Genomic DNA, 23930 nt, shown 5'->3' with positions numbered 1-23930 from the left:
GTCCATACAGGATCCAGATGCTTGGGAAAAAGTCCATACTTTTGTGTAATTTCCTCCCAAACAGCTCAGCCGCGCCCAGTAAGAGGCTTCCTTGTCGTGAGGGGCACAGGGACTCCACGTGACTCTAATGGGTTAATACACTGGTGGGCCTAAGGAACAGGACACTAGAATTGTCCTGACTGCCAGCCCAGCTCAGGGTCACGAGTCACACCCAGCCTGGCTCTCCTCTTGGGGGGGGGGTCCCCCATGGCCAGTGCAGCAATGGACACGTCCACTTTCGGGTTCTGGGAGATCTTAAACTCTTCGCATAGCAGGGAACCCCTCATCTCTCTTACAGACAGAGGGCTCCCCACCCCCAGCCACAGAGGAACATTCCTTAACTCTCACCCCATTTCCTTCTCCACCAGAAGGGACAGGGATGGAAGCTGACAGTGTCTGGGGAGAAGGTGGGATGGATGGTCCCTTTTTGACCACTTGGATCCGGGACGGTCAAATCTATGGCGGTGTTTGGTTCCTCCCTTTTGTAGCTGCAGCGATGACGGCAGCTCCTGAACACTTGCCGTCTGCCCCATCACATGGTGTAGCCAGCCTTGCCTAGAAGACACGGCTCCCTCTGTGCTCAGAGAGGCTGGAGGGAATTCTGCTGTGCTCTCCCCGGGAGATGGTGATGTTGCTCTGATGGCGGAACAAGGTACAGATAGACCCCAAAGGCTGTCATTCATCTTCTGGGGCCTATAACCACTAGCTCAGGGAAAAGGCCCTGACCACAGGCCTACTTCCTCCCTACATCCCGGAGGGCTAAGAGAGCCCTTGCCTGGATCAATGTTTGAAAAATAAACAAAGAAACAAAACAAAAAACCAAAAAACCCTAATGTAATAAACATGGTTTAGTCTCCCGAATGGTTTAAGACGATATTGCTAAGTGTGTTACCAAGGAAGGTTGGAAAGTCTTCCCTTCCAGAGCTTACTAACATATTAACATGGTTCTTACATTCCTAGAATGGCGCTGGGGCACCTCTGCTCATGCACAGGGCATCTCCCCAGGCGCAGGATTCTATGATCCTCAGCTCTGCTCTACCCTCTGCATCTTCTTTCAAGCTGATCCTCTGTTTGACAGAATCAAGCTGGGAAAGGGTCTGTCACCTGTCCCTGGGTCCCTCCCTGAGCCTGTGGGGGTACTGCCCACACAGGGGAGGCCTGCCCAGGCTTCCTCATCACACAGGAGGGAACTCCAGGGCTTTGACTTCTCCCTACAGACTCTCCCTGCCCCTCCTTCACCAGCCCTACCCCTCAGGGCAAGTGAGCTGAAGCTACCGGCTCTTAGGAGCTGAGCCAAGGGCCACAGGGAAGCAGCCCCCAGGGCAGCGTTTGCTGGCACCACTGAGTGAACTATTTCTCAGACTGGCCCTGGAGAAGACCTCTCATCAGCCAGTCTCAGGAGGAAGGGAAGGAAGGGAACTGAGTGAGAAAAAGGGGTTACTTACGCCAAAGCAAAGGCCACCAACGCACCGACCACCACCACGAAGTCCAGGATGTTCCACAGGTCCCGGAAGTAGGACCCGTCCTGCAGGATCAGGCCCTGGTCGATCATCTGCAGGAGGAGAGAACAGCCCCCAATGAGCCCAGGAGGGGCTGGCAACTCGTGCCCTGAGCTCTGGGCTCCCTGTGGCAACTACTCCACCGCCACTGCCCCTACAACCAACCCCACCCAGGGGCCTGAGGAGCAGGAGGACGGGTTCCACGGGCTCCCTCCACCTAACTGCGAGGCTGAGGACTTTCTCACAGTTACCAGGGTTCAACTAGACAGCTTGGCTCCCAGGACCCTGCCGCACCCCTCCTCTCACGAGTGGTTCCGAGCACCACCATCACCACGTATGCACAGATGGGAGGAATCCCAGACGGGTGAGACTGGGAACAGCACTGACGTGCGGCGTGCTCGGGCAGTGGGGGACAGAGTGGAGGGCGGTGAGTGCGGGCGGGACTAGATGCAGGCGAGGAGGACTCAGCCCGACCTCACCCTTGGCTGTGGCAGGTACCCAGGCTCCAACCAGGAAGCACGCTAGGGAAGTGAGAACGGTCCCCACCCCTGCGGCGCTCCTGACGCCTGCCTGAGGGGGGGCCTGGCTCCTCCTCCTCGGGCCACGCCCTCCTCGAAACAGATCTATGCAGTCATGTCATGACACGACAGACGTGACCCGGATCTGAGGCCAGAGGAGGGGTCAGCAGAGGCCCCACTGTCACTGGAGATGACAGCCCTGGGCAAGGGCACTGTACTAGAGAAGGTGACCAGTGACCCATCCAAACCCCCAGCGCCCAGGTTTGCCCTACAGGCTCTCACCTTTATAACCATCTCAAAGGTGAACACGCCGGTGAAAACATAGTCAAAGTACCTCAGCACCTGTAAGACACACAAAGGGAAGAGGAAGAGGACCATATGTGACCGTGGGCTCCATGCACTCCACAGACATGGGCATTCTTACCTCCAAACAGAAGCTTCTAACTGCTAGTTGGATGCAGGGAGGAGAGGAGCCATGGAAACCATGGGGGCCGCACAACCCTGTGGCTAGGACTTGGTCCTTCCCTCCCCGGGGTCAGAACTTAACATCCTGGGGCTGAACTGCTCCACAAATCTCTCCCTTTCTGGAATCCTTGTCAGTTCAAATCCTCCCCACCTCTCTCACACCTCGCAACATCCCCCCGGGAGCCCTCCAAGAGATGTCTCAGCTCCCCACCTTCACTCACATCACCCACCACGCTATGTCGGATCCCGCTTCCAACCCAGGCATGGGCGTAGACCCCCCCTTCCAAAGCCCTGACTGGCTCTGGGTGTAAAGCCCGCTGCTGACGCACCAAGGCAAGCAGTGATATTGGGGAGTTAGGGTTGGGGTGAGGGCTGGTCTTGAAATGCTTCACACTTTGCCCTCAGGAACAGAGATGGGCAATTTCCCAAGCCTTCCTCATCCCCAGGAACCTTCCTTAGTTCCCCTCTAGTGCCGGGATGGGAGGGAGCTGGGACAGAGCAGGTACCAGGGCACTAAGGAGACTGGCAAACGGCCCCTTGAGTACCCACTTTGTTGCGCTCCGAGTTGGTCAGGACGGGGTCCTCGGCTGCCAGGGCGATGCTGCTGGCTGCGATCACCAGGAGGATGCACATCTCGAAGTAGCGCAGGTTCACGATGTAGTGGCAGGCCCTGCGGATGCTGGGGGGCGGGGCGGAGGGGCCTGCTGAGCCGGCCCCCTCCCTCCCATCCCCGCCCTCGCTCCCCACCCCCAAGCACATCAGCCTCTCCCAGACAGCCAGGCCCTGGCCGGAGGAAGCCGTGGGGAGAGCAATTTAATTTCTGAGGCACCACCCTTGATTTAAAGCCCCAGTGGGGAAGGTAATCAGATTGGTTAGAGGCCGCGGTACGCAAGCCAAGATAGATTATCTTGCAAGTGCCTGTGAGCTGTGTGGGCAGCAGCAGCACCAGACTACACACACGGTACCTTCCACTGTGTCTCAAGGTCTACGCCCCCCACTGCACAGAAACTGGGGCAGAGCAAGGAAAGCAGAAGAACCAAGACACAGAAAACCAGGCGTGGATTCTAAGATTTCCGATGAAAGCAGCAAGAGGTTTCCGTGAGCCTCGGGGACTCTGATTAAAGTCACTACAGACCGCACCCCACTCTCAGCTGGCCTGACGTACCCTGTTAGGTTCCTTCCTTCCCCCCAGGGCCTTGGCCGAATGCTGCCCACACGGTCACTGGAAGCCCTCCCGTCTTCCAGGACCACCTGGATGTCCTGTTCACTTCCAGTGCAGAAGGCAGCTTCCCTTTCAAAATTCTATCTTTCCTGAATCTAACCTTCCTGATTCTTCCGTGCCGACCCCATCTCATGGTCCTGCCTCTGCTCTGAGGAACACGCCCACTTTGGAATTCACACGGAGGGCAGCCAATGGCTGGTCTAGTTACCCCAGGCTCCGTGCTCAGCCCCGCCCACCTCTGGAATACCGGGCGACACATTCTAAGTAGGTTTCTCTCCTTCCCAACCCCGGGCACCTACTGACCAAAGAGCAGGTGAAGGGTCTTCCTTACGACATTTCTCCTGCTGTCCTGCCTTAAATTACCCTTTAGACTCTGGGCACAGAGTTCCGAGTCTGTTAATAAATTCCATGATCCACCTCAACTCACGAGTACCCTGTATGCTTCAGATGTCTGGCCATGTACCACGAGGGAGGGTCAGGAGGAAGACCAGACCCTCGTCCCTCCTCCTTCTCCTCACCCCGCCCCGACTCAAACCCTGCTTGTGGACCTCAGCACCGAAGGCGGGCGGTGACGGAGGGCGCCTTACGGGTTGGTGGTGCTGAAGATGAACATGGAGCTGTGCGGCACCATGGCTTTGCCCGTCTCACGCTTCTCCTTCTGCTGCTGCTGCTTCTCCCCCCCCTCCTCCTCCTCCTTGATCTCTGCTTCCTTCAACGGACTGGCTTCTCCATCAGTCTTGTTGCTAACTGCAAGAGGAACAGATGGACATCTTCAGAACCATGTGAGAATGGTGCCCTGCATTTCCCACTGGGGATGGGATGGAGGAGACGGGAGAGGCAGCTAGGGATGTGCCTGGCCAGATGCCTGCAAACCTCAGGGTGTTTGCTAGATGACACTGAGTTAAGCCCAAGCTCTCTTCCTAGCCTTACCTGCACCCTAATTCCATATGAGCCTTTTTTGCCATATAGATAATAATTATGTTTCTCGGGTTAAACAGAATAGTTGTTTCTGTTGTCAAGTTTGCAAAGTTTACTTATATCTAAAATCAAATTATTCGTATACTTTCATTTACTGAATTCTTCACATCAGTACACTCTGAACGGCGTATGTTATTACTCCTCTTCTACAGATGGGACAACTGAAGTTCTGGGAATTCAAGGGCCTATCCGAAAGTTATACAGTTAGCATGGGCTCCCAATTCAAGTCCTATCTCCTTTCAATGACATCACACTGCCGTGGAAGATTTTAAGAAGCCGTTACTCTGTTTGAGGCAGCCTTTCTGGCTGGGCTTTTTCCACGATGGATGTAGAAATGCGAATGCAATATTCATGCGAATATGGGTCCAGGACTGCATTCCAGGACTGGGAGGACGAAGAAACCAGAGGCCAAGTGGGGCTCCTGGGATGCTGCCCTTTTCTTCCAAACACAAGTCTCAGTGCGGGCTACGTGGCACAGAGGATGAGACTATCAGAGTGGGGCAAGGGATCTGGGCAACCTCTCCTACATTCTCAGTTCAGTGACTGATTCTGCCCTGGAACCTTGTGTAAGCAGCAAACCTCTGAGGTCCTGCCCCTTTCCAGGTCCTTCCAAAAGGTAAGTCATCCAAGGTGCCCACAAGCCCTCGGACAGCATGCTCTCACCTACGACCAAGGCCAGAGACTGGCCCCAGAGTGGGGACAGAGGAGGGTCAAGCTTCCTTAAAGTTGTGCCCTATAAAATAAGGTCCAAAATCTTGCTTCTTAGAGCATAAAATTAAACAAGACATTAGGAGATGCACACGTCTGGTATCTGGAGACACGGCCGCCCATGTCAGCCCCAGGGGGCCCCGGACAAGTGAGGCTTCCCTTTCTAAAGTGGCAGTCACACTTTGAAGAATACTTTAAAAAGCAGTCTTCACTTTGAGAAAGGTGAAGACATGGAGACAGAGCGCTGGAAGAAAGAAAAACAGGGAGAGAAGACTGTCCCGTGAAAAGAGAAAAATTTGGGAAAAGAAAGGGGGAAAAAGCAAGAGTGGAATCCTGTGGTCACAATTCCGTGACGACGGGGCGGCCGGTGGGATGAATGCAGGGACAGGAGTGGGGTCGGGCAGAGATGGATGTGGGCTGGGTGCCTGTTGGCTGTGTGCCCCTTTGAGGTCTCCCAGAAGAACGTCGTTGCCTGAGGGGACTGTGAGGGAAAGCATGGCTGGCAGCTCCGGGGAGAAAAAGAGCCGGTAAGAGTGAAAGATTCATAAAATGTTAGTACAAGGAAAGATCTCAGAGCTAATCTGGCTCAGCGCCCTCACGTTACAGACGATAAAGTGAGGCCTCAAGAGACACAGGGCTTTTTGGAGGCCACACACTGAGCAGAGCCTGGGCTGGCCCGAGCCCTCCTGCCACCTTCCGTGCCAGCATCAGTCCCCTAAGTTGTCAGGTGGCAGAGCACCTGGGGGTCGCAGAGAACACCATCGGATATTCATACAATAAATCAAACAGCTGAATATACACATGGCATAAAATCACATGTGATCTCTCTGAAGACTCCAGGGTCTGGGGTCAAAGGCCAAGGGACATTTTATGGGCAAAACCTGAGATTAGGAAAATTCTAACTTATTTTTCTTGCAAGCTAGGATAAAAGTGCCGCTATTGTTTTTACATGTTGAAGGATGATTTCGTTTGACAGGTGGGGTTTTCCACGCAATTTAATGGGGACAACTTCAGAGCCATGAGTTCCCCAGCCCTGGTTGTGATGGGTGGTGCACGTGACGGGGGACAGGACTGTGTTCTCACTGTGCACCACGGTCGAGTCCACCAAGGGGTCTACGTCGGGGATGGCGACGGTGACGCTGGTGCTCTCGGTGGCAGCCTTGTCTGTGTTGGCTGTGACACAGGAGAGGTCGGGCTCGCTCTGGCTGATGACCCGGCCCATGTCCAGCTGCACGTCCCCCAGCAGGGCTTGCTCACTGCTGCCCTCTGGCTCCTGCTCTGTCAGCGCGGCATCCTTCTCCACTTCCAGCTCTGGTTGGGGCAGGACGAGGGGTGTGTCTGCCTCATTGAGCGCTCCTGCCAGCCCGGAACCTCTGGACACCATCAGACTGTTGGTTCTACAGAGGGAGAGGAGAAGACAGCTGGTACTCAGCTCTTAAGAAGCCGTTCCAAAATGGCTGATGCTCCTGGCAAGGGGAAGGGTGAGGGGAGCCAGGGCAGCCCTGCTGGAGGGCACCTGGCACCTGCTGCCTCCCGCCCCACCCAGCCAGGCAGACAAGCTAAGATCTGCAGGCAGTGTCCACTGCCTTACTCCCATCCATCCTTCCATTACCCACTCCCAATGGGAGAACAGACCCTGGTTTTCAGGGGGACAGACCCCACTGCCATCACATCTACACAAACCCTGTCAAAGATGCGTCAGCATCATGCCCATTTTGCAAAAGGGAAAACTGAGGCTTAGAAAGGTTTATATTGAAGAATCCCTCACACCAGCGTGCTCCGGGGTCTAATTTACCTCCTTAGGTCCTGGGATCGCTCTTTGTGGATCATGGGCTCCTTGCCCCCATGGCCGCCCCTGGGCTCACAGTCCCTCTCCTCCTCGGCAGGCGCGTCTTCATCCAGACTCCGCTCCTGGCTGGCAGACCTGCTCCGGGAGGCGGAGGAGGGCTCCTTGCCCTCCGTCCTGACACGGCGGTGCCGGCTGCGCCGCTGGCTCTGCCTGTGCCTGGCCCGGTCCTCAAAGGTCACCACGGTCTCTCCACCACCAGCCTCCTGCTGGGTGGGGTCACAGTTCCCATGACAGGGCCTGGCCAGCCATGGCGGCTCCCGCTTGCCCAGGGACAGGGGGCTCCTCTGGCTGTCCAGGGCGCTCGACAGGCTCCCCCCGTCCCGCTTGAGGGACCCCCCACGGCTGACGCGCTCTTCCTCACATCGCTCCAGACCCAGGCCCAGGGCCAGGCCCTCGATGGGCCGGGGTCTCCGGTACAGGCTGGGATGGGCATTGAGTGGGTTGAGGGGGCTCAGGGGGTTGAGGGGGTTGAGGGGGTTCATGGGCGGGGCCTCCTCCTTGTTGAGGGCCTCCTGGCTGGACATCTGCATGTGCCTCCTCAGCTGGCTGGTGCGCTGCTCCCACACCGACATGTGGTGCCGGCGCCTCCGCTCCCTCCTGCCAAAGGGGAGAGGGCGAGGGCACGTCACAAGCTGCCAGCCAAGGGCCAGGGAGGGCGGCCCCAGGGGCCCGGGCCAGCCTTCGGGGGCCGTGGGATGTGGCGGGGGAGGGACACACAGTGAAGGGAGCAAACGGGAGGGCCCGGGACCTGCAGACAGGAAGCACAGAAGGATGCGAGGGGCAGGGTGGGCCACGCATAAGTTGGACCGGAGACCCCCGGCCCATGGGGTTTCCATTGTCATCCCTGCTCTGCGGTAGCTGATGGCGTGGGGTCAGCCCAGGACTGAGTCCCAGTCCCCACGGCCTGCAGGGCAATGGTACACAGGCTTACCAGGTTTCCACTCCCCTGTTCCCTTCTGCTTTCAGGGCATCAATCCAGACCCACCCTGTGCCCACCAATGGCCCTGAGTTCAAGATCAGAGGCCTTTCTCCCTCCCACTCTCCCTCTTCTTTCCCTGGGAGAGCCAGGGCTGAGAAGTGTAACGGTCAGGCACTATCCAAGGGTGACTGGTGATAGTGGCGAGTGGGCCCACAGTACAGAAAGTCTCAGCATCACCCCCAGAAATCAGGGCGCAGTGGGTTTCTTCTACAGCCACTAATAAAAACCACAGGACTCTATGTCCAGGGACCACCAACGGCTCAGACTCCAAACCACCGTGGACCCAGCTCGGGGGCCTGCATGAGCATCATGGGGCAGCAGGAACACACCAGCATGACACGGAGAGGGGCCCACAGGGCGGGCTCACAGGAGTGGGGAGTGCGGGTATACGCCTACTCCCGCCCTTGCACGTGCCTGTGGGCGCACGCCCAGAGCCCGGGCTGGGGACACTCACATGTGCCCACCCACGTCCTCACTGAGGCCCACGCAGCCACAACAGCCACGGGCACTAACTACCCACGCCGACACATGCCCGCTCACAGGTCACACAGGAGAGCAAACTATGCACGGGGCACAGACCTTAGACGCACAGCGAGAAAGGCACATGGCGAATGGTGCAGAGGAGCAGATCCACAAACCATGTGCACAGAACGCACACACACACACACGCCACGGCACACACGGAAGTGCACGCCCCGTACCACTCTGTCCATGGGAAGGACAAAGAAGACACGGTGTCCCCGCACCCACACGTAACCACTCACAAACACGCAAACCGGTACACACATACAGGTGGCTGCTGCGTGGCTCCCACATCGACATGTGGTGTCTTCTCCTTCTGTCTCTTCTGGGGAAGAAAAACGGACAGGTTCAGTTCACCCCGACCTCTAGGACCCGCAAGCCCCACGGCCACCAGCCGACCTCCAGGGAGAGGGACAGAATCCCCTACGTGCCTGCTGCCCTCTGTAGATGCCCAACCTTCAGCTCTCCAAGGGAGTGAGCTTGGTTCCTTGCTGTGTGCAAACACATCGACCTAGTTTTCAAGCAAACATGCAGGGGTGCAAAGGGTCTATTGTTTTGCAGAGGGAACAGCTTCAGATGCTCAGTCACTGGGCCCCACCAGCACTCACACTTTCACCTAAATGTCCATCAGAGACCTAACTTGGAAACCCTGTAAACTTGGATGAAGAGGTTTTACGATATTCACAAGGTGTGAATCCCCAGCCCATCACTCCAATCTCACCCAACATGCAGGGAACGGAAGCTCTGCCATGCGCGCCATCGAGGCCACCAAATAACCCATGGCCAAAGGCAGGGCCACCACTCCACGGGCTGCCATCCACATACTTCCGTGTGTGAGCGGTGCCCCCTGCATGTGTGCCATGGGGTGGCCCTGGCCTGAGGCCTTGACCGTCCCGCCTGTTCCGCTGGGCACAGCACAGTATTAACTCTCCTAGCCTTGCACGGGGAAAAATCCCTTCCACAGACACATGCATGCTGTGTCCTTGCAGGCCAGGTCGATGGAAGGTCAGAGTGGTAGGGTGGGGCATCACGCACAAAGGCAAACAGGAAAAATGAAGCTGTCAGCTCAGGTCAAAGCTCAGGCATTGGATGACATGTCTGGGACACCGATGGAGCGAGCCTGCCCCAGGTCCTGGGCTGATGGACCCAGTCTGGACCTATGGGCCCTGTCTGGACCTGCTGCTCTTTCCCCGATGAAATGCACCCCGTGCATGGACAGCATGCAGGCAAACGAGCATGGCTCAACTGCCACGTCCACATCCACAGAGAAGCCAGATTCACTGTGGGCTCTGGGAGCAGAGGCTGCTGGTCTGAGCCTCACTCAGAATTATCTGTAAGTGGGGCAAAGCACTCCAGCACCCACAGAAGGGATGCAGACATCACTGTGGAGATGCCCGTGAGCTCCCCAACTGAATGCAGCCCTCTGCATTGTCAGCGCGATGTGCACAGGGCGGCCATGCCAAGAAGCAAGGGCAGCATAGAGAAAGCGAAGCACACGCTCTAGACGGGCAGCGGGCGCGCCCACCAGGAAAGGCACCTCCCACCGCCAATTTGCAAATTCTCAAACATCCAAATACCAGCCCTCCAGAAGCACACGTGGAGGAACGTAAGCACATGGAAGAACTCTCTCTTACTTGCTCACGTGTGTGCACACGCGCATACACACACACACAGGTCAGGTGAAAGAGAGAACCAACCTCTAATTTCCACATAAATCAGATATACACTTCAAACTCCTCTTCACTTGGCCACTCACACAGACAAAGATCCAGATTCACATCCCGTCAGAATCATTACCATATCTTCATTCCTGAAACCACACGGAGAGGCATCTCTCCGACTCACGTGTCTATGAGCTCACACACACTCTGCAAGAACCCTGTGGATCAGGAAAGGTGGTTGGTGCTCTTCCCATTTCAAAGACGGGGAAACAGGGATTCTGAGACGCTAAGTGGCTTTCATTCCAAGGTCACAGCATGTGAGTGTCAGAACGATGACCAGCACTCTGGCCTTTTGGTTTGTAACAACGTTCTTCCCGTGTCTCTCCCTGGCCACCGTGTTCTCACTTAGTCACGCTGTCACCTGGAACTCAGGGGTCCCGCCTGCAGGCCAGGCGGTCCACACACACGCTGGCGTCATCCTGCCAGCAGCACCTGCCTTGCAGCACAGGGACAGCAAGCAAAGCCTGCGTCTCTGCTCATCCTGGGTGCTTACAGCACCTCTCCCGCCTCTCTGTGCCTGGATACACACTCAGTCCCCACGGCCCTCTGCCTACCAGCATTCCATTCATTCTTTCATCCCATAAATAGTGAGTTTCTACTCTGGGCCAAGCATCCTTCCCACCTCACATCTCCAAACCCACTCCTCCTCCTGCCTGCCTCATCTCAGTAAATAGAACCACCCACTCCTAAGTGACAGCCAGCCCTGCCCACCCACGTGTTTGGATACCTGTGTGTATGTATTTTTAGTCCAAACTCATGAGTGCAGGGGAAGTGGGGTAGAAACTACTCAAGGTCCAGAGAACATTCTAGAGAGGAAGGAGGTGTTTCTGCCTTTCTCCATCAATCTTTAATGCATTTTGGGGGGGGGGTGTTTTTCTCCCTCACAGAGGATGAGCCCAGGGGTCAAGCCATCAGTTGTAGGAAGTGAGAACAAGATGATGGCCAAGCCGGGGAGAGAGGCCCTGCACATAGCTCTAGAATGTCCCTACGAGGCGAGGCAGAGGATATTAATGAGCTCTGGGCAGAGAAGCGCTCCTCCCTGACCAGCTTCAAGTAATACACAACAGGGTCTGGTGCCAGGATACAGTTCCAGCTCCCAGGGGTCTCAGACCTTCCCCAGTGGTGCCCCAGGGTCCCTCACACAGTCCTCACGCAGGCCCAGAAGCGACAACAGGAATTCTGAATTTCCGGAGTCACTTCTGAGCCTCTCCTCCGCCCCCTCCCTCCAGCCTCTCCTCTGACACCCCCTCCAGCACCAGCAGCCCGAGCGCTGCTAGTTCCACCAGCAACCACAGGTCCAGGCTGGATCCTTAAAGAGAGTCTATACCTGCTGTTCTACTTTATTACCATCTCCCTCTAATCCACTCCAGCTGGACTGTGTTCCCACGGGGCCACTCAAACTGCTCTCAGGAAGGTCACCAACAGCTTTTGTTTTGCCAAACCCAATAGTCCCTTTTCTGGCCTCATCTTACGTGATCTTTCAACAGTCCTGAGCTCCGCCCTCCGCACGAAGCATTCCAGCCTCTCTTCCTCAGCCCCTTTCTCCTTCACCCCAACTCTCCCTGGTCAGCTCCCTGTGCTGATCCCTTAAATGTCACCCAAGTGCAAATGCCCCCCTCCCCCATCTTTATTTCTAACCCTAACTTCTAAGCTTCAGACCCATGTGATCCATTCGACATCTTCACTTGGATGTCTTGTAAGTATCTCAATTTTAACATGGCCCAAACAAGATTGGACTTCCACCTGTCTCTAGGCTATCAGTACATTTCACCATCATCTACCCAGTTGCTTAGGCCTCAAACCTGAAAACCTGGGAGAAACATTTGTTTCTTTTTTTGTTCGTCTGTCTCCATCACATTTACTCCATTAGATCACCCTACTGGCTCTCCCTCCAAAATACAGACTTCTTACCCCCTCCATTGCCCCACGGTCGAAACCACCATCAACTCTCACCTACTCCAAGAGCCAATCTCTGTCTCCCCGCCTCCAGTCTGGGTCCCTACAATCCATGCTCCACAGAGCAGAGTGACCTTTTGAAAGTGTAAAGCATATCATATCTGTCCCTCCGCTCTAGGCCCTCCTATGGTTGCAATTAGAATAAAAGCTAAAACCTTTCAGCTGGGCCGTCAGGATCTCCCTGGCCTCGTCTCCTTCTCGTCCTCCTTGCTCCCTTCACACCCGCCACACTGTGCCTTGCTAGGGAGCACTCTGCCTTCATGTCACATGTCTGTCTTCTGCACATTTAGGTCTCTGCTTAAATATCACCTCTTCAGAGAAGCCCTCCCAGATCGCCTGGAGGTTCTTCACCCAGTTCTTCTCATTCCTCTGCCTTCCTACCCTATCTATTTGATAGCAATGATCACCATCTAAAACGATTTCTGTTTATCATCCATCTTGCTCACTGAAATGGGAGTTCTGTGGAAGAAGAGACCCTGTCTTGCTCACTGACGTATTCATGGGGCATCTCCTGGAGCAGGCGCCCTCCGAGAGTAAGGCTTTTCGGAGCTGAGTGATTGGCTGTTAGCACAGGAGCCCAGGGATCTGTGGGGGGACAGCCGACTCACTCGATGGAAGGCATGTTGGGCGCAGACATCGGGCTGACCTCCTTGGCCTTCTGCAGCGCGTGCTTCTGGTTGAAGGCCTCCTCTTCTTCCTGTTCATCCTAGACACAAAGCAGAGGTGGCTATGCCTGGGATCTGGGAAGGAGTAGCCCCGGGGGCTCTCCCTGGAAGGTGTTCTAGAGACCAAGCAAAGTAAGGAAAGCCAGGAAGAGGTGAAACAAGGCAGTGTGAGCTGAGGTTGGCTCAGAGACCTCAGGGGGCCAGAGCCCGGGCCCCTCAAGACAGCTGCCTCCTCCACCCTGCCCCTCGGGCTGCTCCGCAATTCCTCTGGAGAGCCGTGGAGCCCACCCTAAGCCCCACCCTCAGTGGAGCTGGCCACGGCTGCAGAGCTCAGAGGCCAGAGCCCACACCTCCTAGACATCCCACAGGGTCTGCAAGTGATGGAGCAGGGACCTTCTAGGTAGGGCCCCTGAAGCAAAGTGCTGGGGTCATGCCTCCATCACGCCCTCTTCCCTGCACAGCTAAGCAACCCCACTCTGGGTGCTCAGGCAGAGGGACCTCATCCCCTCACCCATCACCCATATTCTTGCTTATAAATGTCCCTCTGTGTGCTAACACCAAGGAAAGCTCATTCAAGGAAAATAACCAAAACACATATACCTTCACAGCTTGCTCTGGTTTTCACATGATCATTTTATACTTGATCCTTGCCACACTCCTCTGAGGTCTGCAAGGCAGACCTCTCATTCTTATTTTACAGGTGAAGGAAGCAATGCTGATGGAGATGAGGGGCCTGGCCCCAGCTAAAGGAGCCAGCACTGGTGGGTGTGTGGCTCACACCCAGCTTTCCAGCTCCTAGAGATGGTACATTTCCCTACTGTGCTATGCAGATAAGAGGACCCCCGAGGATGTCAGGAAGAGCAGGCAACACATCAGAGAATACGCGAGAAAGGCTTGGAGACATCACCGGGATGCTGTGGGCTCAATCCGAAACCGAATTTGCATAGTGTGGGGAGAAGTTTTCACTCATCTCCTAGGCTGTCCCACTGCCACCAGAATTCCCTCCACCACTTAAGAAATGACTCAGAGAAAAGAAAGGAACAGTTCTTTGAGAAATGGAGTGTCTGGCTTCACTGAAACTTCCCCAGGATGATCACGGCCACTGGAGTAGTCTAGGACCAGTGATGCCCCTGTCCCCTCTCACACCCAGACCCAGGAGGGTGAAGGCACACAACTGAGGTCACACAGCCCGAGGTCACAAGAGCAGAGGTCGGATTTAAGTCCAGGAGTCTGGTGTTCTCTGTATTTTCCAGGTCATCATCCTGCAAAGGACATCTCTGGGGGTCTGCAGCAATTAAGTGCCTATCTTCTATATCCCATGAGACACCCAGGCTGGTCTGAGGCTCACCAGAGTGAACCGGGTTTCCTTCCTGGTCGTGTCCACAAGCACAGAGAAGGGGCCTTCCTGGCAGGCCTAAGGCAGGCAATGCAGAATTCGGGAGGCAGTCCCAATGCCTAGCAGGCATTCAAAGGCATTAGAGAATCACTGGATCCCCTGAGAACACTGCTTACCTTGGTCAGTTCCTGGGCATTGGCCAGATTGTCCACAGCGATGGCCAAGAACACATTCAGCAGCGTGTCTGGGGTGATGAGTTAAGGATGGGCAAGTAAGAAAACCAAAAGCCTTCAGCAAGGCTGAGAGGGCATCTCCGTGTCTTTCCTGCCTGGGATGCTTGCAGGAACAGAAGCCACCCCCAAAGGGTTAATTAAGCAGGGACTGTGGGAGGAGGAAGAGAGATGTTATGTAATTCTGTTTGAAGGAGAATATATCTTCTCTCCTTCCATATATTTTTACAAGAAACATATGAATCGAACCACTCAGGGGGCCAAGATGGAGCAAGAAGACTCACACAGCGACGGCCTCTAATCCCAGCAATACAGAGAACCACTGAACGATGAGACGGATAAGGAGCCTAACGTAGGAGTTCGTCTTTCCTCTCTGGGAGGCTGGAGTTGAAGCCCACCTGGACCAATCATGCAATTCTGTCCTTAAAGATGAAGCAAAATTAGATTCCACAGCTTTATCACTAATGAGATGCTAACATCTTTCACTCTTTTCCAGGGAGGCTTCCATATTTTATTTAACAAACTGTCTCAGGGCACACAAGATCATTTCTATGTCAAGCTCTAACCTCCAAAGTCCCAATTTTCCAATGATCTTTGAGGCCCATGTGTTGTGGAACACAGAACTGGTTCTAGCCCAAAAGTCCAGGTCTGACTACCATCAGAATAACAGGAAAATCAAGATGCCACTGTGACAAACTGGACTTCCATTTCTGTGACTCACTGCTTAGCTTGCTTTTTATGGGTTTCTCGTATTTATAGTCCACTCTGGCCCCTAGATGTTTTTAAGGCAGAAAAGTTAAAGGAACACCTCTTCTCTATCCCCTTTCACTCTACCAACCCTAATTCAAGGCAAATCCCACTCCCCTCAAACATCCAATGGCCACATAGAAGTTTGTGGTTTGTAAGGTACATTCAAGCAAATTATCTCATTTACTATTCACCACCAACAGAGGAGACAGATAAAATTCCCTTCTTTCAGGTGTGAAAACTAGAGGCTCAGAGAGATTAAGTGACTTTCCCAAGGCCACACAGCTGGTAAGCAAGGTTGCTGGGATTAAAACCCAAGTCTTCCTGGTCTAGAATTTGTGATCAGCCACGGGTTTTGGAATTAAATACACTTGGTTTCCAGTCTCCCTTTACAATTTAGTAACTGTTTGACTTTGATCAAGTTATTTCCTCTAAGTCTTATAAGGTCAGGCTTAGATGAAATGGTGCCTATGAAACATTTAGCACAGGGTCTCACGAATAGCACAAATCCACCAAGTGCTAGCTGTGCTCAGTAACAGCGTTAATCATAATACTAATATTTTTGAGATCTTACTGCACTGAAGGCTCTGTTTTATATTAACATGTAATTAACTCATTATTCTTATAATCTGATCACTATTTCAGCCTACAGTGATCTCTTCCTCTCGTATTTCCCCAGCTCACAGTCTATCTAACCATTTAGCGTAAGAGCCTCGTATGTCTTTATTGGTGCACACTGATAATTTGGATGACACACCCTTGTTTATATTCATCTTCTGTACCAGGCTAGTGCACAGGTTCCTTAAGATCAAGGCCCTTGTTTCTCTTAGCACACCAGCAGTGTCCACCCCAGTGCCGCCCCCACCTCTCCCATCACCCACATCACCACCACCGCCACCAGCATCTCCTCTTCCTCACAGGGTGGTCCAGGCAGGCCGTGCAAGAGAAGCATTTTAAGAAGGATACAGTTTCCGAACAAGGTGAGCACAATGAAGTAGATAGCGGACCACATGCCTGAGCTGACCCCGCCCTGGGAGCGGATTCCGTTGTACATGACCTCGTTCCAGTCCTCCCCCGTCAGGATCTACACAGCAAACAACAGGCAAGTTAGAGACCTGGGCTGGATGAGAAAATGGGCTCCACGTAAAGGGGAAAATCCTGGGCCTGGGTCTTTTTCCATCTACCCCCTTGCTTGACCATCCTGCCGGGGAGGAAAAAAAAGTCACTCCTGTAAATAATCCTAAACATCCTTCTGATACTGAAAAATTTTAGGCATTGAAAATGGAGGTAGAACATTGAAAGGAAAGGTTCTATTCTTCAAAATATAGAGAACCCCCCCATTCCAAACCCCAGCTTGGCCAAGCCTGTGGAAGTCACACAGAGTGGGCGGTCTGCTCACTGCCTGACCACCTCCAGGAGCTGCCAAGATACAGCTCCTGAGACAGCAGCATTACTGGAAAATGCTTTGTGGGCTCCAGTTCTGGAAACCTGGGTTCTGGTTCAGCCTCAGTATCTGGCTAAGTAACGTTTTCCTTTACCTCTTAGACATTATCGATTTTGAGTTCTCCCACATGATTTAAAAAAATTTTGGAGGGGGGTGTGGTGGTACGTGAAAAAGATACTTTATTAAAAGGACATGTGGGTTCGAAGATACTTCCAATTTCCTAAAACCATAAATGCGATGTCACTGGATGTCTCTGACTTAGTACCTCTTGCAAACTCACAAGTGTAGGGAGAAGGCCAATGAGGTCATCACGAGAGAGCTCTTTTATTATTGGTAAGAACAGAGCTACAAAAGTCCTAGCAACTAGCGTGGTGATGACTTCTCAGTAAGCAAGAGCACGCAGCTGCCTGAGAGGAGCCTGGAGAGGAAAGGCAGGTTCTCTTCACACATCATCGTCTTGTAGTGTGTGCACCGAGGGACTCCACGGAACTTTTTTTTAAAATTGAAGTATAGCTGATTTACAATGTTGTGTTAGTTTCAGGTGTACAGTAAAGTGATTCAATTATACGTATACATATATATACTCTTTTTCAGATTCTTTTTCATTATAGATTATTACAAGATAGTAAGTATAGTTCCCTGGCTACATAGTAGGACCTTGTTTATCTATTTTATACATAGTAGTGTGTATATGCTAATCCCAAACTCCTAATTTATCCCCTCCCCCCATCCCTTTCCCCTTTGGTAACCATAGTTTGTTTTCTACATCTGTGAGTCTATTTCTGGTTTGTAAGTAAGTTCATTTGTATCATTGTTTGTTAGATTCCACATACAAGTGATACCATATGACATTTGTCTTTGTCTGACTTAACCTCACTCAATATGATCATCTCTATTTGCAGTGACGTGGATGGACCACATAGCACTTTTTAACAGCCTCATACCTGGAATACAGTCATGATGGCTGCAGGGAAGGTGTCAAAGTTTGCTGAAGGAGTCCCGTCATTAAAGTTGAACCTGAAAAAGGAAATTCCAAGAGAGGAATGAAAGCAAAATCTCACACACCAAGTTTCCTCTTTCCCAAGATAATGCCATTTTCACCACTACTTTTCCCATCTCCACCTCCCCTCCTTCCCTACACTCCCCACCATTCCAGTAACTTATGAAGATGGTATTAGTGACTTCTACTGGGGGACTGAGCGCTTGAAGGGGGTGGATAATGGGATGCTGCCTGGGCGGATCCTGAGTCACAAGGCCCCATGCTGTACCCTTCAGGGACAGCTCTAAAGGAAGGGTCCTCACAACAAGAGCCCTGTACAGAGATGTTTGTTCCACACATACACTCAGTGGTTAACTGGAGCCATGGACACGAACAAACAAGATGGTAACATGGTGATTAAATTAGTGACCCTGGTGCTCATAGGCTGAAGACTAGGTTTTGAGGCTCTGTTGGATGGAAAGCTCGTTGGCACTTACCGGCCTCCAAACAGCTGCATTCCTAGGAGAGCAAAGACGACGATGAAGAGGAAGAGGAGAAAGAGCAAACTGATAATGGACTTCATGGAACTCATCAAGGAGACCACCAAATTCCGCAGGGATGCCCAGTACCTGCAGAAACCCAGACAGCATTATGGCGGGGAACAGTGAATGTCAAGTTACCCCCAAGCCCAGCTGGGCATCTGCCTGGTGGTCTATGAGATAAGCTGCATTTGTATACTTGTAGAAAGGACAGATGCCAGCAATAATGTGGCTCCCCTTGGGAATGTGGCATGGGATTCTGGCATCGTGGGCATTTTTCTGGTTTAATCTTTGGAGAAGGAGGAGAAGCTGAAGAACAGAGTGGGGTGGTGGGGTAGGGAAGGGGGTCACATGGTAAGGGGGAGGGAGATGGGAGGAAATAATAATAAAGCAGAGAGAAGCTTCCACTTTCCAAGGTGGTTGGGAAGAGCTCAGATTCTGGTCACTTACTTGGTTATTTTAAATATTCTCAGAAGCCGAAGAGCTCGCAAGACACTGATTCCAAAAGATGTACCAGGTCTGAAGATTGCCCAGACCACTTCAAAGATGCTGCCCACTGTGACCTAGAGAGCCAAACCCAGCCACGGTGAGAAGAGGGGGAGGGGGAGAGACGCAATCTGGTATTCCTCAATCAACAGTTCTCACTGGGCTGTTCTGAAATGAAAACTCTCGCCTCCCCATCCAGCCCACCTCCAGCAGGACCACCTACGTGTGAAGGCTGCCAAACGAAAACGAGACTCTACCACCTCTCTCCCCACTGCTCTCCACTCCCCTTGCTAAATTTCCTCCTTCACACTGTCGGTTGCTTTACTGACTGCTGCTCTGTCCTTCGTGAACGCTGCAACAGTCATTCACCACTTCTGCACAGATTGACAGCCATACTGTTCTTAGATGAACAAACAGGCAGAAGAGTGGTCCTCAAACAAGAAAAACAAATGGAAATTAACACAGGTTGCGCTCAAATATAAAAGTCTCAGAGAAGGTCCACATTCATTGTCCTAGAATTCACTGCTAACAAGAATATTTCAGTCACCTGTACACGAAATAACTTTCAGACACTCACATCCCACATACTCCAATGTGAGGGTACCACTTGGGGGTATGGAATCTGATTGCTATAGGGAGTAGCAATGGCAAATTCACCAGTCTGTTTTTTTGTTTTAATTATATGTTTACTGAAGGTCTGTTATATCCTACACACTGCCCTAGGAGAAACAACAAAAATTTATCCTCCCAGCGATGCTGAAAAGTATGCATGTAAGGCAACTGAGGTTAAAATGGTCTTTCACTCACTGTTATGCCTGAAAATTGCCTGTACCCAGGAGCATATGTTCCAAGTTAAAATGCAGATTGGCAAGTGCCCAAAATCGTTAGCACCTAACTGAAGAGCTGGCAGAAAAAGAAGTGGGTTTGGCAGAAAGAGAAGTGGTTCAGGAACCCAAAGTTTTGCAACCTAGTTCTGCTGCTCACTGGCTGTGTGGACTTGCACACGGTGTCCCTGGTTTACTCGTGTGTCAACAGGTAGCCAAACTCCCACCACTTAACACAGGGGCCAGGACTCCTGAGAGCACGGAGGACAAAAATGTGTGCGAAAACACCTGGAAGACTGTCAGTAATGCCTGCCTGTACACATCCATGCCACTGAGGACGTGGACACTGGATGAAGCGGTCTGTGTGGGGACTTGCTAGTATAAATGCGTGTGTGCGTACGTGTGTGAATGCTTGTTTAAGGGGACAGCTAGAAATTTTCCCAATTTTCAACTAAACTAAAAAAATGAACATACAGGTTTCTCATTTTTTACTGAACCACCTTCTAGAATCAAGGCTTTTGTCCTTCTCTCCCAGGCTTCCCCCAAGATAATTAAGTGGTTCAAAACTCGGGCTGTGGGTAGCTTTGTAAACCTTACTGAGCTACACTGAAGTGTATACTCTATGGTTAATGCGTTCTACTGCGGTAAAAAGATTAAAAATAAAAGAGCATTGAGAAAACCCAAACAAACCCTAGTATGGCAAGGAGTCACTCCTTCCTGAACTCCCTTTCGCTAATCCTATGCATTTATTTTTTTATAAGTTCTGATGTCAGGGTTCCATGCTGAGCCATGGTGCGAGCTGCTTATTTCAAACCACAGCAGATCCACACGACACAGAAGGATGGGAGGTCACTTACCCCAAAATCAAAGCAGTTGAATGAAGAGTGAAAGTAAAGGCGAGGCCCCATGCCGTACATCTTCAGGGACATCTCCAAGAGGAAGAGTCCCAGAAACAAAAATTCTGCATAGTCTGAAAGCATTAAAAGCAGAACCAATTGTTCCATGGACGGCCCAGGCTCCAGTCCTCCCCAGCCTAATGCCCCACCTATGGAGGAGCCCTTGATGGCAGCAGGACCCGCCCATGCAGGACGCTCAATGACCACGCCAGGTGGGTACCAGGCAAAACCTACTGATGTCTGAACAGGCTCTGACCCAGAATGAGTCCCAGGCACACTCCATTCTTTGCCCTCTTTTGACAGGTGGGTTTGTCACTGTCCCCTGAATGGTAGCTGGCTCTCAGGAGAGACAGAAAGGGCTTCCCTGTGGCTTTGATGGAAGAGCTGGATTCACCCCACATACCAGCCGTGTCCGCCTCCGGGCCCTCACTCACACCCAGTGGCGGCCTTACCCAGTGGACTGTAAGTTTCCTCTCCGGTCTATTGAAGGTATTCACTTCCCTGAGGACTTTCTCCCTAGGACTCTGGTGACCAAGATTCCCTACACCACTGAGACACTAAATGAAGGCCTTAGATGACCCAAGGTGTAATGCTATCTTATTGACTCATCAGTAAAGATTTGTTTATGAGTCCATAATGAATGACAGCTGGGGCTGGTCACATGATAACCCCCACCCCTTGATGACAGCTCTGGGCTCCTTCCCACCGCGGTGGAGGGGCAGAGCTCCGGGCAGGCAGAACAACCGCCGGGCCCACACGCTGCCTCGCTCTCCTTACACTCCCACCCCAATCAAGCTGCCACCGTGAGAGCCAACAGTCACCACTCACTTACAGAGGAGGTGGGTGAGCCACTGGGGCTGGTTGTGATGGACGATGGCCACGCAGGCGGTGTTGAGAGCCACAAGGCTCAGCACGATCCAGTAAAACACCTGGGATTTAACCATGTGGCGAATAGAGATTCGCAGAAGCCTCTCCTTGTGCCGGAAATAGGAGGCCCCGTCCACCTTTGCACTTTTGATGCTGGCCCGGGCCAAAGGTGTGCCTGTGGAGGGGAGCAGGAAGGAGGAAGAATGAGGCTGCAAAACAGATCACCCTGCAATGGCAACGGGGCATTCAAAGGACTAGCGGGAGCAGCTTCAATCCCAGGGCTTGGGGACTGCCACATTGCAGGCCCAAGGAATCCCCAAGTTATTGGCTAAGAGTTTCCACAGCACAGCCGAGATTGCCCGCTTTTCCTCCGGGCACTCTCAGTCCTAGGAAACAGAACGACTACCCGGGCAGGACACCAGGCATACAGCCACTATCCTGAATCCTAATAGGATCCTGGTTATGTTTGGAACAGACTGGGCTTCTCTCTGGCCTTTCTTTTTAAATATACTTCAGGCACCGGAAATATTCTGCCGCATTTGTGATTTTTTTTTTTCACCACCGGCAGCCTAAAGCAGCAATCAGCTCTCTACGCCTCTTCTGCTGTCATGGATGAAGTCAGACCCTTCCCTTTCTTCTGAGTAGGGAAAATCTGCCATCAGCCAGAATCTCTGTGAGAACCTGGGACTGAACACTAGTCACGTGAAAGGGCTGTCAGTGGGAATTCGTTTTAACGTCACGTGGAAGCAGGTGATGGAAGCAGGGAGGTGCTACTGTGATTAAGCAAATGATTGCCGGCTCTCAAATGGGGGTCACTTAGAAGCAACAGGTTCTCAGGATCCTTTGAACAACATCCCAAAGTGTGTCCTCATGATCACATTCAGGAGAGACCAAATGTATATAAAACAGGATACATCTGCCACACTTGAAGAACCTGCATTGGATTCTTGGCCCTGAACCCCATGTTTCACATAAACAGTATCCCCTGGTCTGTTTTTTCCTGTAAGTCATTGTCAACCACATTACATCCCAATGCCTTTTCCTAATGACATCCCAAAGCTCTGGATTTTTTGGATTCTCTTCCTCTCTGTGGTGTCTCCCAAGAGACAGGATATTCCCTTTCGTGGGCGACTCAGAGCAGGAGGAGAAGACCTGACTGCCTCCACTCACCCACGGAGGAGATGTCGACACAGTGCTCATCGCTGGAGTCTCGTGTCATGGCCTCCGTCCGGCTCCTTTTGATGGTTGCCCTTCGAAGCACTACACCAGGGAGGGGGGAGGCCAGAGAGAGGGAGTAAGGACAATTGGACCATTTTGGTCAAAACTGAGGACTGTGGGCAAGAGGCCCCTGTGACACAGGCGACTGCGTGGGTGAGAGAAGTCGCAAATGTCTACAGCACCCTGGCTCCCGTGGTCAGTAGCACCCCTGACACACAGGGCGCCCGCGCCTTGCTAGAGCTGACCCACGTGCGGCAGGCACGCAGGCACTCCATCTCTACTGGCCCTGGCTCTGCATAGACAATGTCACTTCCTGGGAACAAAAGTGGTCCCAGGATGATCCCCACCAACTGCCAGAGAAGATCCCTTTCTACGCCACTGGTCTTAGGATGGCCTTTTCATTGCACATCATCCGTCACACGCCCTGGAACAAAGCAACTCTTGGATTTCATTTGCATCACTTTAAAAAAGCATTTAAATCCACGACTCAATTCCCTTCACTGTTAAAGCATGAGGGGTTTTATGACAGAGAGACTTGCGTTGCAAATCCCAGAGCGCCCCTCTTTTCTTTCTTCCTCTTCTTCTGATCAAGAGAGCTTGCCGCCGCATCGGAGGGGGCAAGTGCAGAAGGAAAAAGGCCTCGGAGCCCTTCCTTACCTTCTAAGGCTGATGTTCCGGCATTTTTATTTTCTTCAGCAAGCATGACTTCCTCTATATGAAAATAAATGGTTTAGTAAATTATTGGTAAATGAGAAATCATTCTGCAAAATAAAAAAAGCCCTCAGGAATGGCTCTGGCTTCAGGGCCATGGCGAGAGAGCAAAGAGTTCAGAGCTAGTTTCGGGCATCAGCATCAGAAAGACATGAGGGTCATGGAGGGAGTTCCTGAGACAAATCCAAACAGCAAAAAGTTCTTTAGCTCAGGGGTGTTGGAGGGGACTGGCAAAATTCATCTGTGTCTGATATACTGTTCAGGGGGTTAGTCCTGAGAGGAAGAGCTACTCTTTTAACTGAAATCCCCTAAATTGATAGGAATAAAAAATCTCCACGTCTGCTTTTTCTTTTTTCCAGCTTCCCTAAACCTTTTCCAGCAGTAGGAGTTTCCTGAGTTTCTTGTCTGCAGCTCCTAGGTCATAACATCCACCCTCCTCATTCAGGAGGTGAGACCATGTTTTGGGTTCTAGCCTATTTCTTTAAGGGAAGGGCAGAGGAAGATGCTAACGGCCCCCCACAAAGAGAGAAGC

At 52.4% G+C, this 23930-nt stretch overlaps 1 protein-coding gene across 1 annotated transcript in view; it reads right to left on the bottom strand.

Annotated features, from left to right (window-relative positions):
• The window catches only part of CACNA1E (calcium voltage-gated channel subunit alpha1 E), a 345741-nt gene that overhangs the window by 58806 nt on the left and 263005 nt on the right, over window positions 1–23930 (bottom strand). The window contains exons 10-26 of the mRNA XM_074349901.1: window positions 23345–23398; window positions 22640–22729; window positions 21435–21644; window positions 20564–20676; window positions 18847–18959; window positions 18355–18486; window positions 17823–17895; window positions 16401–16518; window positions 14634–14701; window positions 13065–13162; window positions 9048–9104; window positions 7225–7875; window positions 6513–6826; window positions 4331–4490; window positions 3071–3200; window positions 2339–2398; window positions 1485–1591 (exon numbers count right to left, since the gene is read on the bottom strand). Of these exons, the coding sequence (XP_074206002.1) occupies window positions 1485–1591; window positions 2339–2398; window positions 3071–3200; window positions 4331–4490; window positions 6513–6826; window positions 7225–7875; window positions 9048–9104; window positions 13065–13162; window positions 14634–14701; window positions 16401–16518; window positions 17823–17895; window positions 18355–18486; window positions 18847–18959; window positions 20564–20676; window positions 21435–21644; window positions 22640–22729; window positions 23345–23398 (2548 nt within the window). The remainder of the gene's footprint in view (window positions 1–1484; window positions 1592–2338; window positions 2399–3070; window positions 3201–4330; window positions 4491–6512; window positions 6827–7224; window positions 7876–9047; window positions 9105–13064; window positions 13163–14633; window positions 14702–16400; window positions 16519–17822; window positions 17896–18354; window positions 18487–18846; window positions 18960–20563; window positions 20677–21434; window positions 21645–22639; window positions 22730–23344; window positions 23399–23930) is intronic.

Source organism: Camelus bactrianus, chromosome 21, assembly GCF_048773025.1.
Source record: "Camelus bactrianus isolate YW-2024 breed Bactrian camel chromosome 21, ASM4877302v1, whole genome shotgun sequence".
In the NCBI taxonomy this organism is placed as follows: Eukaryota; Metazoa; Chordata; class Mammalia; order Artiodactyla; family Camelidae; genus Camelus; species Camelus bactrianus.
Note: the sequence above shows the minus strand (reverse complement) of the source record. Positions and strands in the feature narration are given on the sequence as shown.